Genomic DNA, 19,205 nt, shown 5'->3' on the forward strand with positions numbered 1-19,205 from the left:
TGGTGGGGAGGTGTGTGCGTGTGTGTGTGTGTGTGTGAGAGGTGGGGGGGGTGCCACGCGCGTGCACGGAGAGGACAGCTCAAGGAGGGGGGCGGGGCCGGGATGAAGAAGGGGGGGGGGGGGGGTTGGGTGGAGGACGAGCCTGCCGGGACGAGCGCGCCGATTGGTCTCGACGGTTATGATTGACAGCGGGGATCCGTGATGGTGACTCGCGGAATTCTCCATCCCTCCGTTTGCTCCCACTGACCCCGCCCACCCCACCTCCTCGGACGTTCACGCGCACTCTCTCTCTTTCTCCCTCCCCCCACTCCCTCCCTCTCTCCCTCTCTCTCCCTCTCTCCTCACACGTCACTGAACGACGTCTGTATTCGAGGACACCTTGACAGCCCCGCGCAGCATCATCATCATCATCATCATCATCATCATGCTCATCATCATCTTCACACACACATACACGAACGTGCACACACACACGCGCGCGCAGAGGGGGTCGCGGGCGCGCTCCCGACCCAGTGGACTGGTGAGAAGCTGCGGTGTAAGGTCGCGTCTCGCCATAAATTATGAAAACACTCCCCCTTGAATTTAATGAAAAGAAGAAGAAGTGCCTGAGAGAGACTTTCTGGATGCGCTGCTGTCGCTGTCCTCCGCTGTGGTGCTGAAGCTCCTGCTGGTGCTGAAAGGACAGCTCCACACAGGCTGTGATGGTGCACACTCACTTACGTGCTTCCTCTGAGCCGTGTGACTGAACCGAGGATGGGTCAGAGGAAACACTCCACCACCACCGTCCCCTTGTTGTTGCCTGTCTGTTTGAGCTCAGGCGGGAGTAACGTGGTATCACTGCTCATTGCTTCCCCACGGGAAGTTAAGTTATATTTTCATTGATGATAGTCTATTAATAATTCTGGTGTTTTTAACACTACGCTAACCCTTCCAAAGAGAGTGTGGGCTTAACCGGGACCATTACGTTCCCGCTTCAAGCCCACACTGTCACTCTGTGCCTCGGGCTAGATTATCGCCTTTGCACCAAAGCCTTGTGTTTGACAGAGACAAGAAGCCACTAGGCACGCTTCCCGGAAAATAATTGATATGTTTTGAATGGTCCGTCCTCAGCTACGGATTGTATGTGTGTGAAGAGACAAACAAGGTTCTTGGTGTCGCCTTGGTTCAGACAGGATGGATGACAATGATAAATATATATAAGATAAATAAGATATGGAGCCAAAAATGAGATTCAGTTTAATTTAAACCGTTTGGTGATGGAAAAAACTAAGGCTGAGCGATAAAACAATATCAATAATTTGATCAATATATTTTTCATCAATTGCTATATACCAAAAGTCTGATATATATATATATAATATATATATATATATATATCATATCATAAAGAAGAGTTTAAAACCACAATCTCCACCACCAAAAGCAATTATAATGTGACCTTTATCCTTTATTATCCACGATAATAATCAATATCGACTGATAGAATTTTTTTATTTTTATTTTGATAATTTCATCTAAAGGTATTTTTGGCCACATTGCACAGCCCTAGAAGAAAAGATGCTGCATGCGCAAAAACAACATAACTAATCTGTAGCCCATACAAATGATGTATAGCATACATTTTGGCATAAAAATACATCAAATGCATAAACAAAAATTTACAACAAAACTCTCATGCGAGTAGCCGTGTTAAAATGTAAATAATAAAATACAATGCTAGTTTAGTATTTTAATACTGCAGTGTCGCTACATTTACATAGGCTGCTTCCACCATTGCAACAACTGTGATGAAAATTATAAAAAGAAAGATTATAACTGGCAGCACGGCAGAGAACAGAGATTGAACACAATACTTGATTATCAAATTGATATACATATATAAATATCAATTTATGAGGTGGGGGGTTTGAAAAGGTGTACTTATTAATAATAAGTGTACTTTGGTGACTAGTTCGCAGGTTGCTTCAAACACAGCAGGGAACACAGATAAAACTGTCACTCGGACTGAAGTTGCTAGTGTAATATTGCTAATATTTTAAATTATTGTAATTAAGAGTCATGTATTGCCCCCCTGGGTCCAGTGGAGCTAATGGAACACTCGTGTTAATGAGCCTTGTTAGCAGAGAGGACGAGTTAGCCTCTGAACGGTTTTACCTGAGGAATAAATGAAAGGATACAGACGGTGGTGGAGTGTTTTTTACACACTGACAAACACAAACCTTGTAAAAAGCAGAAACTCATCCCTGTGGTCCCCCCCCTCTCTGGATGGGTCTTTTTCCTCTTTCTTATTTCACTCAACCAGCAGAGGGCGGAGGGACGACTTCCGCTTCCCTCGAGGCCCGACCAATGAGCTTCCAGAACACTGGAGGAGTGGGCGGGACCTGACCAAACGGGAACATGGCGGCGTCCTTAGATGATGATCTGGAGTTAAACAACCAGGATTACTACTCTCTGCTCAACGTCAGGAAAGAGGTGCGTTTCCATCTTTGTTTCACAGCGATCCGCGACGACGACGGTGATTTCCCGGGGGCGTGGCTGTGGGTTAGACTTCCTGTGAGAGGGTCGGTGCATCACCGCTGTGCTGAGTAGCGGTCTCCTCCATCCGTGGAGCTGCTGGTGCTGCAGAGTCATGGACGAGCAGGGTGTTAAAACATGCACTTTACACGATGCAAGCGTGCATAATGTTTGCACGTTCGATACCATGTGTGCACCTCCGCAGAGCACGATGGGGGGGGGAGGACCTACACTTGTTCATCTGGATAACGTGAGGTAACCTGGGACTGAGGCAGCCTGACAGGAAGACATTCACTGGTGGCTCCTACTCAGCTTCTCCTCAATTGGAGGGTTTAATGTAGCAGTGTCCCATCAGCCCTCCTGAGGGGGGGTTTCTGAAAGGATTAGTCAACTGAATGCAAATCAGTCTGCCAACAATTCTGCCAATCAAAAAAGTGTATGATTAAGTGAAAGAGCGAAGTAAAGGTCGCAGCCTCTCAAATTGTGAAGACATCCTGCATTAAGTCTATGATTTAATTGGTCTGGACTGGTGTTTAGACAAAACCAGGCAATTTAACGACCTTTCACAAACCAGGGAATTAGTCGGTTATTCACCAAAGCACACGGTAGATTAATCGGTAATGACAGTAATTGCTAGCTGCAGTCCTCAAGGAGTGAAACCTGTCCTCTCTCTAATTACAGGCTACGTTGGAGGAGCTGAAGGCGTCGTACCGGAGGCTGTGTATGCTCTACCACCCGGACAAACACCGAGACCCGGAGCTGAAGAGACAAGCCGAGCAGCTTTTCACCCAGGTGCACCAGGCGTATGAAGGTACCTGGGATTTAAACCGTTTAGTTCTTAATTGCCACTCAACTTGCCGTCAAACTGTGTTTCCTCTGGAAGGAAAACCGATTTAACATCAGAAGAAACACAGCAGCGACCTCTGCGTAAACTAAACGGTGACCTCTCTCTCTCTCCCCTCAGTGCTTTGTGACGCTCACTCCAGAGCCATCTATGACATCTTTGGGAGTAAGGGACTGGAGGTGGAAGGATGGGAGGTGTGTGTCGTCTTTTTTAACTCACGTTGGAGTTGTTTCGCCCCAAACATTACACATTAAGTGTGAATATATTTGCAATATCTAATGATGATGATGCTGTGTAGGTGGTGGAGAGGAAGAGAGCTCCGGCAGAAATACGAGAGGAGTACGAGAGGCTGCAGAGAGAAAGAGAGGAGCGGAGACTGCAGCAAAGAACCAACCCAAAGGTTCTTTCAGTCACATCTGCTTCACATCCCTTTGCCACAGTCACTACTTTCACTGTATTTCTCGTGTGGGCCTCTACTTGTATGGGAACTAGGATTCCTGCTGTGAGGCCACAGTGCTAACCGCTCTATCACTGTGCTGCTGTTCTCAATATCACACCTTTATTTAGTTTGTGGATCTTTTCTACATTTACTTCATCATGCACCCTATTTTTGACCTTTTTTCGTATTTCATTCTTTCAATCACTTACCTTCACACCTTTTTTCAGGGCACCATCAGCGTTGGTGTGGATGCAACCGACCTGTTTGACCGCTACGATGAGGACTTTGAAGAGTTGCCAGGAGGAGGCTTTCCTCATATCGAAATTAACAAGATGCACATTTCTCAGTCCATAGAGGTATAACCGAGCACACTCACACTGCATTTACCTCCGGCACGACTTCTTACCCGGGTCAGGATCACTGGACTATTCTCTGTTTTATCAGACGTCTCTTCTTTCTCTCTCCAGGCTCCTCTGACCAACTCTGACACAGCAGTGCTGTCTGGTTCACTCTCTACACACAATGGGAATGGAGGGGGCAACATCAACATGACTGTGCGAAGGGTTACTTCAGCCAAGGGCTGGGGAGAGGTACACACATACGCACACAATATATAAAGCACAAATATGTCCTCCAACCTGAAGAGGCCTTTTAAAGCATGAATGTCAAGATGGGACAAAACAGCTGTGGTTAGTGATGTAGGTACATTCAGTCCTCTCTATTTGTACCTACGTCTCTGCAGGTGGAGCTTGGTGCTGGAGACATACTTGGGCCTCTCATTGGGTTGAAGGTGTTTCGCAATGTCACTTCACGGTGGTAAGGTCCAGATGTTTGACATGTGGAACAAACACACTTACTGTATGAACAGAAGAAAAAGATTCTCCCTCTCTTTAATTTAGTCTCGTGTTAATCTCTCTGTCTTTTCTCTGTCCAGTTTCTTGACAGCCCAGTGTGGATTGCAGTTCTCTCCTCGAGGTCTGCGACCGAGCTGCTCTCTGATGACAGCACGCCACCTGGACCAGAACACCATGGGTTACCTTCAGTGGCGCTGGGGGCCCCACAGCGCCATGATCACCAGCCTGGTCCGAGACACAAAGAGCAGCCACTTCACTTTAGCTCTGCAGGTGCACACAAATACATTAACCAGTACTGCCACTATCTGTCATTAGGGTGAATACATCACAGTGTGGTAACTGAACATTTCTGTACTTAACCTTGTTTTTCTTCTTTTACACTTTATATACTTTTTGTGGGATCCCACCCTGCCCTCTTATAGCTTGGTGTGCCTCACTCCTACCTGATGATGAGCTACCAGTACAAGTTTCAGGATGAAGACCAGACCAAAGTCAAAGGCTCTGTCAAGTAGGTCTGACATAATAACTCTTCTCTCTTTAAAAGGATCAGGATTATGAGCAAACATAGGACTATGCACAAAATTGACTATGCACAAAATCGTATATCATGATTAGCTGATACGATTTCCACATCAGGGCACTTTGAAGGCAAACTGAACACCAGCAGACCTCTAGAAGAAGTGCAGCTCACCCTGGCATCCCTGCTGGGTGTGGTCAGATGTGCACCTCTTTGCTTTTCTACCTGGTTTCAATTTAGTTCTTTTTTTAGAATTGTGAAAGTTTTTTAAAAAGAATATTAAATCATTTTCAGGAATATATTTTGTTTTCGTATCCCCTTTGAAATTATAAAAACAAGTTTTATGATCATGACTGAAGAAAACAAGATAACTTAGTTTTCATGGCCTTGTTCATCCAATATCTTTTATAAAGCATTTAATAATGTGACTTGAAAATCATAACTTAATTGACTAGAGTGCTTTCTATAGACGGGAAAGTAAAAGACAATGACAGGACATAGGCAGCACTAAGCAGCTACACCACCCATCCATTATCTATACAGCTTATCCTTTTGAGGGTCATGGGGGCCAACAAACTGCATGTGTCTGGACTGTGGGAGGAAGCTGTAAAAAACCCACAGAGACATGAGGAGAGCATGCAAACTCCACACTCCAAACTCCTATGTGGCATAGTTGCAGCAGGAACCTTCCTGCTGCAACTATGCCACATAGGAGAAATATTTTAAAAAGGAGCCTTACTGTAAAAATAAGATACCAATCTAATCAATTTACAGTAAAAGAAAGAGAACACGCACGTGGTTAAAACTGCCGTTAGACACAAAAGCTACTTTTGATCCCTGAGCATTTGAGTCCAGGTCAAGTGGCTGTTTACTCTGTCTCATTCTGCCTGTGTTATTGCCTTGAATAGCCCAGCTCCATGTCTCTGTTCACTCCTGGCTCCCTCTCTCTCCAGGACAGGCTGGTTTGGCACCGTGGTGGAATATGGAGCAGAGAGGAAGATCAGCAGACACAGTGTCCTGTCAGCCACTGTCAGCGTCGGCGTCCCGCAGGGAGTCACGCTCAAGATCAAGTACTCGCCAACGCAAAACATGACCTCACTCCACTGCTGATTCCTGTCCGATCTGTGATTATCTAATTCACGTGCATGTTTGTGCTGGTGTTCACGTGCAGGTTGGCGCGTGCCAGTCAAACCTACCTGTTTCCAATCCACCTGACGGATCAGCTGCTGCCCAGTGCCGTCTTCTACGCCACCGTGGGACCCCTGCTGGTTTACTTGGCCATCCACAGACTGGTTATCATCCCGTATACACATGCACAGAAAGAGCAGTGAGTACAGCTCCTCAGTCAGCATCCCTCTTTGTCAGAGTAGATAATCAATTTTTACCCAAATAAACATTCCTCACGATTCAGAGGGAATTTAATACATTTCTTTTCTAATAATCTAGTTTACGGTTACTTGTCTTTTAATGTAATTTGTGTTAGTAAAATAAAGAGTTATATCTGGAAACTTTGCTCTTAAGCTGAAGGCAACTCTATCCCCCCAGATTTGGGCAGACATGCATCCCTTCAGCCGTGGGTGTCGTTAGTACTAGAGAGGGTTTTGCCCGTCTCTGATGAATCCTAGCAGGCGATTGTTGATGTCTGCTTTGTCTGTCTGTGTGCTTCACAGAGATCTGGAGCTGCAGAGGAAGAGCTCCGCCACAGACATCGCCAAGAAGAAGCAGGAGGCAGAGTCTGCTGTGAGCACTCACACACTCGACATGCAAACACACGTATTCATTGTGTCTGTGTGCCTGTGTGTGTGTAGGGGATCATTGTTTCTGGGCTCAGCTCTCCTCATCTTGTCTGAAAACCTCTCTCTCCTCCCTTATCCTATTCCTATTTCACTCTCCTCCTCCTCCTCTTACTCCCTCGGCTCCTCTGTAGGTTTTGCTGATGCAGGAGTCTGTGAGGAGAGTCATAGAAGCAGAAGAATCCAAGATGGGTGAGGGAAGACACACGCACACACACACACATGCACACACACACACTTACTCCCAGACATTACACCAGGGTGCGAAACTGAGAATCTTTTTAATTTGCAGCCAGACAGAACTTGGTCAAAATCCAAATGTGGAATGCATACACATTTCTCATGGTTGCTTTCAACAGCATAATACACTAGCTGCAGGATTCTCTTTAGCTAAGTCTGACTTCCATCATCTCCGGCTACGCAGCCAGACGGTGATGATGTAGCCCATCTCCACTTTGAAGTGTTACCTTGTTATGCTTGTACACCAGAGTGCACTCTCAAATAAATCAAAACTGTGACGTCAGTGTGCTAATGGATTTCATTTTATATTAATGTAGAGAGAGCAGATCATTATTTGGACAGCTGCTCTATGGGATGTCTTCAGGTATATTATAGACAATGATGAAATTTGCTACATATTATTTATATCAAGCAAACGTAGTTCATATGACTGTTGTTACCTACGCCAAGGTTGTTTTCACCCCTGTCCGTTTTTTTGTAATCAAGATTACTCAAAATCTACTGAAGGGATTCCAATGAAACTTGTTGGAAGGATGTATGGGTCAGCATTTTGGTGCTGATTTTTTTTTCTTTAACATAGCAAGATTGGATGTTTTATTTGACATTTGATTGATGATTTCTCAGAGAATAATTCCTGCATTTTGATGAAAAAAGTTAGTCACATTAAGGGTACTGTTATCTTTGAGTGTGCGATGAGACTGTTGGGTCTAGGCGGAGGTATGTACTCTACTGAATGTCATTCTAGGTGTTGCAAGTGTTTGCACAGCTATAGGAGGAATTTACACATGTAAATATTCAGATTTCTTTAAATTATCCTGCATTTCTGTTCGAATAATATCATACGTTTACAAACAGTATACATTTCGTTTATCACGTTCTAGGCTTGATCATCCTGAATGCCTGGTATGGAAAGTTTGTGTCAGACACCAGCCAGAAGCAGGAGAAAGCCAAGGTGATCGACGTCACTTTGCCCTTGCAGTGTCTGGTCAAAGACTCCAAACTCATCCTTACAGAGGCCTCTAAGGTGAGTGTGTGTTAATTCACCTGTCAGTGTATGCAACTGTGCATGAGTAAATCTCCCTGTGTGCATACGAGTGGTTTCTCTATGTGCAGGTGGGGTTGCCGGGCTTCTATGACCCTTGTGTAGGAGAGGAGAAGAGTCTTAAATTGCTGTACCAGTTCAGAGGTGTGATGCACCAAGTCATCTCTGCAGACGCCGAGCCTCTACGGATACCTAAGCAATGTTAGTGTGCAGCCCCTTTACCTTATTACCACTATTATTAATCTGTCGCTGCGCGCTAATTACAACACGGCTAAAGCCTGTATGCTTTATTGCTGTATTGTTGTTTCTGTCTTTTCAGCTCACAGAATTGAAGCCGAGTCGTAGGAACTCAACGCTGTTGAGGCACCAGAGGGCAAACGCTGATAAAACAGACATTGCGTGAACAGACGAACCCATGAACGGAGGGAACACGTGAAAAATAGCTAGTTTTCTCTCCTCCAGTCCCCTTCTATCATAGTATTAGTGAATCTGTTTATGGACTTCCTCCATTCCTCCCCTTCCTTGGGACCAGGAGTCAGCGCAGAGTTTCTACGAGGTCTCACCAGTCGAGTCTCTGGTCGACCACACCTGTCAGAGCTGCTCACCGATCTGCCTGCTGCTGGAGATCTGAGATTGGCCCTCAGAATAGTTAAACATGTACACAGAGGGAGCTGTGGTCACTGCGGATGTGGTGGCCTTTCCCCTTTCGACGGTGAGCTAAATGTGCACAGATGCATTTATTAATGTTTCTTGATATTTGTCATGACAGGTATTGACAAATGAGCTGTGCTGTAATTTTACCCCTTATCATTGTCGTCTTTGTCCTGTATGTTTTAACAACCTGGTAGTTTTAAGCCTAATAATGTTATAACATACCAGTCATGAACAAATGTTTAGAGTAACACTATGCAGGATCACGTCTTCATGTCTGTGGACCCGGGGTCGACCATGTAACTTCACGTTTTTTTTTGTTGACTTGTTGAAAATGTCTCCTGCTAATTTATTTTGCCTTTCATTGACATGTCTGCTGCTGATTAGGACGCCAGTGAACAGACACATACTGGTGCTCGAAACTTGTTTCTGGTTGGATTTGGAAATATAGGGAGGGAAAGTGTTGATGATGATCCAACCTACAGACCATACAAAGGTGGACGATGCATCTCCACTTCCTCCCACTATCCAGAAATGAAGCTAAAATGCCCGGATACGAACGCTGCCATCTTGCACATTTGAAACCAGAGTCTGTGAAGTAGCAATCCATAGAAGGAGCCACGGTATCGTGTTTCCCTCTTCACTGTCAATCATTACATTTCAGCCTGATTTTATAGCATCAAATAGCTAATTATAACCAGTCTTACCAGAAATAATGACATGCATCGATGTGATAAGAACTATCTAAAATGACAGAAACCAGCTTTTTGAGAAAAGTTTATTTAATGTGTACTTTTACTTTGGTCCATGTCCCATCCAGTAACATGGGCCAGGTGGGATTTATGACCTGTACTGCTTTGGCTTTAATTTTGGCGAGCAGTCATGTCGTCCATCTTGATAAACACTCTTTGATCCAACAAAGGAGAGACAGGCTTGAATTCTTTACACAGATTTTATTTTCTTACATCTCAGACTACACTGCAGTTCAAAGACACATAATCCACATGGGTTTGATTTGTGTGTTAATTGATTATGTCTGTGCAGTAGCAGCCAAAACTTGCAAAACTTTTTTTTTATCTTTACTATAATTTTTTGTTATGGACTGAAGGCTATATTTTGTGTATCACTGGTGTATATCTGGCAGACAGCCAGTGATAACAGTAACTATGGATTTAAAATGTATTTTTCCAAATGGAGATATAAATGAAGGATCTTTTTTGTTATTGGGATGCGACCACCAGAGGGCGTAGATCAACACTGTCTTTGCTGCTGAAGAGGCCACTGTGACAGACAACAACTTGAGACTGAAGCAGATCTGAGCCACAGAAATCATTTTACTGTAGATGTTTTACTGAGTATATGTGAATTTGGGGTTGAAAAACAGGAATGTGAATCGTTTGTCCCATATCTTTTAATTTGATATTACCCTTTGATTTTTTGAATTGAGTTGAATTCATCTGAAATGCAGTGCCACTTCTTATACATACATCTATTATGTATTGTATTAGATGCTTAAAGTACAGTTTCCAGACGGCGTGTTTATGCCTGTCATTAAGTGATAATCCAAGCCTCTTGTAACTCACCCTGATCGCTATTTTTTTAGTGAGGTGAAGCTGACATGAAATCTTGTATCCTATAATGCACTTTCTTTTGAGATGTAGGTGTTGTAGCACAGATGTCCCAAAGTGTAATGCCTATACGAATCTGTATTTGTGTCAGTAGTTACAATAGTTTTAACTGGAGGTGGATTGGTACGGCACTGTAACTGCAAAGGGAAGAGTGAGAGTTACTTGTTCCTCATTTTATCCGGGAGCGCTGTAATGAACCATGATCCCTGTACACTCGACTGTATGATAGAAACTATACAAGTATTTTACTGAAGACAATATTTTGCACAAAATGTACAGCATTTAAATCAAAACTGTGTCTACTTGGGAAGTTGTGCTTAATCTTTTAATAGCTCTTCATTGAACACTATTGTTCAACAGTGATTGGTCCATTTGTCTGTCAGTCTCCCCTGATAGATTCTGATTTTGCCATTAGTGGCAAATTAATGGGACGTCCGTCTATAGTGATACTTGTCTTAACTTTAAGTCGCAGTTACAGCAGCCATTTTGCACTGAATGTTTCTAGTTTTGTCTCCTTTTTAATTTTGAGTTTGATGTCAAGTATTTTTACAGGTCGGCTCTGCTCTAGTGCCACCATGAGGCCGGCAGAAAGACTGCACCCTGCTGTTGCTTCCCAACCCATCATCCAAACTGACCCCGGTTATGTTAATGTAATGAATGGTTGAGGAGCCTGTATTCTCTGTCCTGTAAAGAAAACAGTAAACGTGAAGGGGAAATAAAACATGTGTGGTGTTTGATTTAAAGAACGTCATAGAAGACTATGCACTAACACAGAAGTCAGAAAGAGAAGGTTAAAATGGTAACTCTTTATTTACAATAGTTTACAATAGTTTCACAGAAACAGTTTGCACCACAGTACAGACAACGCTTTCTCAATAAGGGGATAGGACAACCCAGGATCAGAATAAACGAGCTGTATCACAATGAGCATTGTTGACGTTATTAATCCGAAGTCTTTAAGACGCAGACTAACGTTAGGAACTTGTTGTGCCTGAAGTCTTCTTCAGGTTCTCCTCAAGACATGAATGTCCTGAGAAACAGCTAATGATTTCAGGTCTTGAAATGCCTTTAAAAGATAAAAACACACATCAGGACCTGGGTGATTGCTGGGTAGGAACCAATTAACCTACATTTGTAAATACCAGCAGACAGATGAAAAGTCTTGTTCTTACAAACAAAACATTCGTCGTGTGCGTTAGTCGTTCCCTGGTCAAGTCATTGATTCTGCATTGTAAAACCCATCCAGGACTAAGATCCAAGGTTGTGAGTCTAAAATCTGTTACTCTACAGTATGGCTTTTGTATAATCAGTAACATGTAGCCTTCACAGAAAGGCCCAACAGCAGATGGCACATGAATATCAAAGCTTAAAATCTTTCCTCCAGATTACAGCAAGTTTCAAGGGAAAATTGTATCCTAAACTTGCTGCATATGGAAGTAACTAAATACTGCTGTGAAAATCTTAGCAAGAGGTTGTAAGAGACTGAGGTCTGTTCTTCTGATCCGACCCTTCAGAGACAAACATAACAAACTGACCCTGCCCACAGTACTATGCTGATATCCATTTCTCAATCTTACAAAAGACCTCAAACCAAGTCATAGCAGCACTTGCAACACCCTCGCAGTGTTAACCATTCAAACAAACACACACTCGCATGCATAATGTCAACTGGTCACTTGAGAGAATCTCTAACACCACTATTCCAGTTACGATAACTTTTTGCTCTGTTGATACTCTTATAGGACGGCCACAGGGGTTCCCTTCTATAAATATATTTGTCTCTGAGTTGAGCATGAAACATTTGAAAACTGAGAAAACGTTAAATAACTGAACTAAACAACCTTCTAACCCTGTTCTGAAATGCAGCAAAATCCCATTGACCACATACAACAGAAGACACCTTTAGTGAGAGCTGTCCCGTTATCTGAATCTTGTGGATTAACTGGGTCTTTTGAAACCGTGAAAAAACAAATTACTTTTATATGAAAGAACTTCCGATGACATAAGAACCCCATTTGAACAGCGTGAAAAAGCTTCACTTGTAGTCAAGCAACATCTTGATTCCGAGGCTGGAAGACAGCTTGTGAAGTAAAAGGAACAAGCGTTTAGTTCAGTTGTCGGGGCTTAAAGCCTCTGTGATATTTTCGCAAAGTGTCATAAATAACAAAACAGAACAACAGACAGATGAAGCAGATGCAGACTCCAGTCTCGTATCATACATCTTTGTTCTATTAGTTTATACCTCAGCTTAACACTATAGCACCATCTGAAGCGATTAACACAAGGCTTAACTTATTTTCTGTTTATAAATGATTAATTATGTAATGTTTTTAGAGGCATCTTAGAGATATAAAATCCATTTTCATCCGAAAGACATACTTGTCCCTGTGACAGAAAAGTCAGATGGATTTAAAACTAAGAAAAAAAGTGAGAAAAAGTGCAAACAGTCTTTCCCACAGATCCCAGCATGCACCATAGTGGGCGGCAGTTGTGAGGGTTTTCTCTCTATATGGCAGTTCAAATTTTTCCAGTGTTCACGAGACACCAAGTCCCAACAGTAGCGGTTTGCTGCTATGCTAATATCATCTGCAGACAAACTTCTATTCAGTGATTGCCTTACGCAGAGTCTGTAGGGAAGCAGAAACAAACCTGGGTAAATCTAAAATAGCACTCCAACTGTTTTCAAAAGGAATAAGGATTTGGGATAGGTCCACCTAAAGTGTATATAGAAAATGTGGGTTCATGGCTGACCATGAGGGACAGAGACTGAAGGGTCCAACACCTGATACTGAGGAGGGGTCAGTCCAACAGGGGAAGAGTATCAGGAGAGGAAGTGGTAAGAGTTTATGGTTCAGATTTAAGGTCAATCTAGCAGGTGCTTGCGCGGGCCCACGCGGGAGCGGACAGAGCGGCGGGCATCTGGGATTCCATGTGTCTCTTGGCAGGTATGGCAGACGTAGGTCTCTGGCACGTGGCTCTTGCGGATCTTGGCGCAAGAAAGGTGGACCCAGGTGTTGCACTTGTTACACTCGATCATGGCCCGACCCGCAAAAGGCTTCATGCAGAAACATGTGACCAGGTCCCACGAGTCGTCATCTGAAGAGGCAAGAGAGAATCCACTGAGTCAAGTTTGTCCACATTGTCAAACTTATACCAATTCAACATACACAACAAAACAAGGTCTCACCTGAATCGACCATGATGTCCTCATCCTCTCCGGACCCATCTTCGTCTCTGAACACCACCTGTTTCCCCTGTCGGACCACCGTTCTGCTTCCTGCTAAGCCCTCCACCTTCTGTACCTTCACCACTCCTTCCTCGATGTCTCGGCCGCCCCAGTTACTGTGCTCCTCTTTGGGCTCCTCCTTGCAGGTGGACGGGCCAGGCAGGTGCTGGGGGTGGATGGGGATACTGATATCATCTTCAGGCTCTTCTTTGATCATTCGGCCACCAAAGGACACAGGGAACTGCATCTCTGGTACTGGCGCGATCTCCTGCTGGGTCTCATCGACCTCGCCGACCTGATGCTCCCTCTCCTTTCTCCTCCTCTTCTTCAGCTTGTCAGATTTCCTGCGGTCGTCTGGATGGAGGGTGGTGATTGTTTGCTGCAGAAGAGGAAAAAAAGTATCACTTATATCAAAAGGGCTGAGAGTGAACAAGTAAAAAGGTGTGATGTGACACTAATTCAACTAACATCTCTCTTGATGTGACTGGACAGTGTGGCTCCTGGCTGTGGACGTTTCCTGCTCCTGTCCTGTGGGACCTTTGGAGGGCGCTGTGGGCATGAGGTTGGGGGTCCTGAGGTCCAGCCATCACTGTCAGCTGTGCTGCCTGTACTGTTGGGGGGGCTGGAACTACTACGCAGTGAAGAGTCCTGTACCAATAAATGGACAAGTGGCAGTCAGCGAGTGAAAAATCACATCAGGAGACAAAGCTGATGTTAACATGACAATTCTTAACAAACATTCAACAATAAGACAATAATTATTAATCAGTAAATTGCCACTAAACTAAGCATTAGCATTGTATTGTAGCAACACTGTCTCAGTTTGTGTTTAAGTGGGTCAGTCCAGCAAGCTTCTGTCAGGAAAGTTCATGGTAAGGCAGCCAGTGAATGCAGAACAGTAACAAAGTCTGTCAGGAATGTTATTTTTAATTTAATACAGGAACTTGTGTGTACTGTTGCGGAGCAGTTTAATAAAACAGTGCCTCTTGCTTATTTGTCCCAATGTTACAATCTATTTAGCATTTAGAAGTTTGCCAGTGAAGCTTCAGACTATTAAGATTTTACTATATTGAACTATTATGTAAATTGCTTTGTTTTAACTGAAAGGGTTAACCATGGAGTCTATACATATCTACTTAACTATTTTAAATTCATCCATATATCAACTCAAACTTATTGAATCTGTGTTAATATAAGATGTTTCTATACATTATGTAACTCTGAGGAACATTCCTTATGTGGTCCCAAAAATATGTGCTAGCTTCGCAACAACAAAACAGGTGTTTACGTGACGGTGCATGCAAAGGAACGATCGGCCGCGTTTGCTTACCTCTTGGGGGTACGGGATGTAACCGGCGTAGGCCAAGACAAAAGTGCAAAACTTGTTAAAATCCTCCACTGTCCTCCTCCGTCTGAATGGCGGACTGAAACCCTGAAACACAGTCAGGTCGTTGAGACACAAGGTGGATCATTCCAACACATCTCGACATGGCGTCAATACTCAGGACTGATCGTCGCAGTCACTCTGCTGACTGACACTCAGTGCGGATTCGAGACCAAACACAACAACCACCAGCTGATAAATAGGGGATAAAGTTTGATTATCTACTGGGACATTTCTTTCTGGACTCGCCTGTGAACCTCCTTTACCAACCCCCACTGATTAGCACATTTAAAAAGACAGCTAACATTAGCTCGGTCGGCTAGCAAACAGCAGATAAAAAACTAATGCCAATGGGCTAGCTGCAGGCTAGCGTCGTTGGAGTTTTACCTTACCAACAAAACGATGAAGGTATAAATGACTTCGCATTAAAGACAACCAAGGAGTGGTACAAGCTTCAGTGTTGCTCAAGTGTTAGCTGACAAAACACGCATGTAGCTTCGTTAGCCGACGTTACTGTTAGCATGCTCCGCAGTGATGAAGAAGTGTTTTCTTTTCGATCAAGCCTCAAGCTAACGCTAGTTTCAAACATGACATCAAAGTTACGGGCAAAGAACCGTTAACGACTCATTCACATTCAACGAATTATTAGGTTTTAAATATGAAAGTTAGCTTCACGTTTGTAACTTCTGCAGCAGAAGCTACATTATGTAAACAGTAAGCTAACGCTAGGCAGCGGCTACTACACCGTGTGGTGACAGACCTCACGGTGGTGGGGGGGTGGACGTCTGCTAACGTCGTTAGCCGGGACTGCAAACCACTCAGCATGAAACATCCAACACTTACCTCCGACTGAAATGCGTGAGAGGTCGATGGGTGGATGTCCTCCATCTTTGCCGAGCACCAGGCGTTTGGATCCCGTGACAGTCTACAGCGGCGGGCTGCTCGATGCCACCATAGACACCGGGTACACCGAGCTAGCACCTAACGCTGATGCTAACGTTAACGGTACCTATGCTAAACTCGAAGCAACAGCGTTCACTCAGTTTGCCACCAACGAGAACATGGCTCGGACCAGCAGCCACTGATCCAGCGTCAGCAAGTCGGATCAAAGTTGTAAAAAAAAAACGTGTCTCCCGTGGACGATTCTCCTCCGTGTCCAGCGACCTCCTGCCCGGTAACGACTCCGTCTCACCCGGTGAACTGACGGCAGTCGCCGCTGCTGCTGGGGGGTTCACTTCAGCTGTCACTCCTCTCTCCGCTTCTTCTCCTCCGTGTACATACCAGCGAGTGGACGAAAATGGCGCCTTACCGCCCCCTTTTGGTGTGGTGCCTGTGTCAGGTTCTGAACATGGACTGTATATTATGCTATGGAAGCCCATTTCCGCCACTGTGATGAAAATTTTATTATGAGATAGTATCTTATTATTATGACTTAGTATCTCATAATTATGTCTTAGTAGCTCATTATTACGAGATAGTATCTCATTATTATGACTTAGCATCTCATTATTATGAGACAGCATCTTATTATTATGACTTAGTATCTCATAATACTGACTTAGCATCTCATAATTATGAGATAGTATCTCATTACTATGACTTAGAATCTCATTATTATGAGATAGTATCTTATTATTATGACTTAGTATCTCATAATTATGACTTAGCATCTCATAATTATGAGATAGTATCTCATTATTATGACTTAGCATCTCATAATTATGCCTTAGTATCTCATTATTATGAGATAGTTTCTTATTATGACTTAGTATCTCATAATTATGACTTAGCATCTCATTATTATGAGATAGTATCTCATTATTATGACTTAGTATCTCATAATTATGACTTAACATCTCATTATTATGAGATAGTATCTCATAATTATGACTTAGCATCTCATAATTATGACTTAGCATCTCATAATTATGAGATACTATCTCATAATAATGAGATACTATCTCATAATTATTACTTAGTGTCTGACTGTGGGCGGGGTGCAGCAGAGAAGGTGAGCCGTTGTAGAGAGGCTGGGAACTCAGTGAAGTAAAGATAAGGTTAGAATTAATGATAACTACGCCCGCCACTGTAACCGAAATACAACATTTGACTCGCATGACAGACCCTGCAGTCAGTATCTCATAATTATGAGATGCTAAGTCATTATGAGATGCTATCTCATAATAATGACATAAGTCATAATAATGAAATGCTTAGTCATAATTATGAGATACTGAGTCATAATTATGAGCTACTAAGTCATAATAATGAGATGCTAATTCATAATTATGAGATGCTAAGTGATAATTATGAGATACTAAGTCATAATTATGAGATACTATCTCACACTAATGAGATGCTAGTTCATAATTATGAGATAATATCTCATAATAATGAGATACCAATTTTTTTTTTTCCATCACAGTGGCGGAAATGGGCTTCCATAATTATCTGACTGAATGAATGACTAAATAAATAACACCCTCCAGACATGTCCAAAGATGCATAGAATATGACCGCTTTGAAAAATAATTTACTACTGGACATAATACTTTCTTCTTCTTCTTAGACACACATAAATACACAACCACTCTGTGAGCCTGTGAAGTATTCCACCTGTTTCCCCGGAGATGAAGCCTTAGTTGTGTTTCAGGTTATTTTCTGGCCACATGACGTTGTTCCTCCTGAACCCCAACACTATTCCTACCATCATCATTAAAGTACTTCACAAATTAGCTTGTTGCCGTTTTCTCTTTACATACGTTGGCGTTTACATCACTTTGGTTTGGTCTCATCACTGCAGCTTTCCAAATTTCGATCTGGCTGCCTCGTACTTACTCACGAGAACTGGTTTGCATCTTGTGGTCTGATCTCCATATTTCTGCCTTCAAAGTTTTATTTTGTGATATTACTCATCAGCTGTTGTTGTCCTTGGTCGACCTGTTTGATAAATGCTGCTCGTTGCACCTTTCTTTGTTTTTGTTTGTTTTATGGTCTATAGTGATGATGCCCTCATCCATTATCCCTATTTTCTAAGGTCCAGAATTTTCTACCATAGTGGTGACCCCGAAGAAGAAGAGTTCCGGAGCTGGGAGTGTTGTTTTCGGGAGTACGTGAGTTCGAGGGACGCTCCCACCTCTAACTCAACATATCTTTCCAACCTGTCCTTTTGAAAATGTCCGACAACAGGCTCCAGAGTTTCTGGAACTCTCTCACGGAGAGGTCCAGCTCCGCGGCGGTAGAGGTGTTCGAAGAAGTGGAGACCATTATGGTGGCGTATCAAGAAGAAAACAAGCGTCTCCATAACATTCTCCGCATCGTGCTCGACCCCGAGATTAACCTGCAGAAGATAGGTCTGTCACCTTGGTTTCAGCTAAGTAGCTTTAGCATAGCGGTGCTGAGATTGTGTGTTTCTGCTGTGAGTGACCAGAGCTCGCAGAAGTATGTCCTAAAACGTAAACAACGTGTCATCAACATTAGGAAGATAGTGTAACATTAGCTGTTAAGTCCCGTTTTATGTCATCTTGTTTTGTTAAGTAGAGAAGAATAAGTTATAACCAATGGGTGATTATCAATCAATCCAGCAATGAGATTTAATTTGTACAGCACTTCTCACACAATCTAACATAATTCAAACTAAGTGGTCATCACACAGAGCAAACCAAGTTTAATTGATACAGCTTAAATTGCTTAATGACAAAAGTCATTTGTCATTTTAACACTGGACTGTGTTTGCAGACCATGTGTACCCAAGGCCAGGAGAGATTATAGTCAGCATATTTGTGTTTTTCTTTCCCCCCCTACAATAGATGTTGGTGTATGCACAAGAACAACCACAGATGTCAGTGAGCAGCCCCCCGAGCCGGGCACTGAGGCCAACCACGACATTTCAGAAACGCCGGCAAAAAAACCTAAAGTGGAGCCAATTGATTGGGTCGTAGGTTTAGGATCAGAACCAAAACAGAAGCCAGAAGGAGGTGACAGCGCAGTTACCTCAGAATACATAAAAAAAGGAGATCCAGCAGAAGATGTAAACATGTCACGTGTCAATGAGACATTCAGCATTCAAGTGG

At 43.3% G+C, this 19,205-nt stretch overlaps 2 protein-coding genes across 2 annotated transcripts; one reads left to right on the top strand and one right to left on the bottom strand.

Moving 5' to 3' along the window:
- Positions 1–2,397: 2,397 nt before the first annotated feature.
- LOC133000528 (dnaJ homolog subfamily C member 11-like) lies at positions 2,398–8,588 on the top strand. Its single transcript, XM_061070474.1, has 16 exons — positions 2,398–2,472; positions 3,196–3,325; positions 3,479–3,552; positions 3,657–3,758; positions 4,025–4,153; positions 4,265–4,387; positions 4,540–4,613; positions 4,732–4,921; positions 5,074–5,159; positions 6,122–6,238; positions 6,340–6,495; positions 6,839–6,908; positions 7,096–7,153; positions 8,083–8,225; positions 8,315–8,444; positions 8,563–8,588. The coding sequence occupies exons 1-16, from the start codon at positions 2,398–2,400 to the stop codon at positions 8,586–8,588; spliced, it is 1,683 nt and encodes a 560-aa protein (XP_060926457.1).
- A 2,725-nt stretch (positions 8,589–11,313) lies between these two features.
- phf13 (PHD finger protein 13) lies at positions 11,314–16,367 on the bottom strand. Its single transcript, XM_061069447.1, has 5 exons — positions 15,976–16,367; positions 15,079–15,180; positions 14,217–14,396; positions 13,710–14,127; positions 11,314–13,618 (listed from the first exon to the last, which is right to left on the bottom strand). Exons 1-5 carry the CDS (start codon positions 16,018–16,020, stop codon positions 13,386–13,388), a joined length of 978 nt encoding a protein of 325 aa, XP_060925430.1. The 5' UTR covers positions 16,021–16,367; the 3' UTR covers positions 11,314–13,385.
- Between the last annotated feature and the right edge of the window lie 2,838 nt (positions 16,368–19,205).

Source organism: Limanda limanda, chromosome 4 (genome assembly GCF_963576545.1).
Source record: "Limanda limanda chromosome 4, fLimLim1.1, whole genome shotgun sequence".
Lineage (NCBI taxonomy): Eukaryota > Metazoa > Chordata > Actinopteri > Pleuronectiformes > Pleuronectidae > Limanda > Limanda limanda.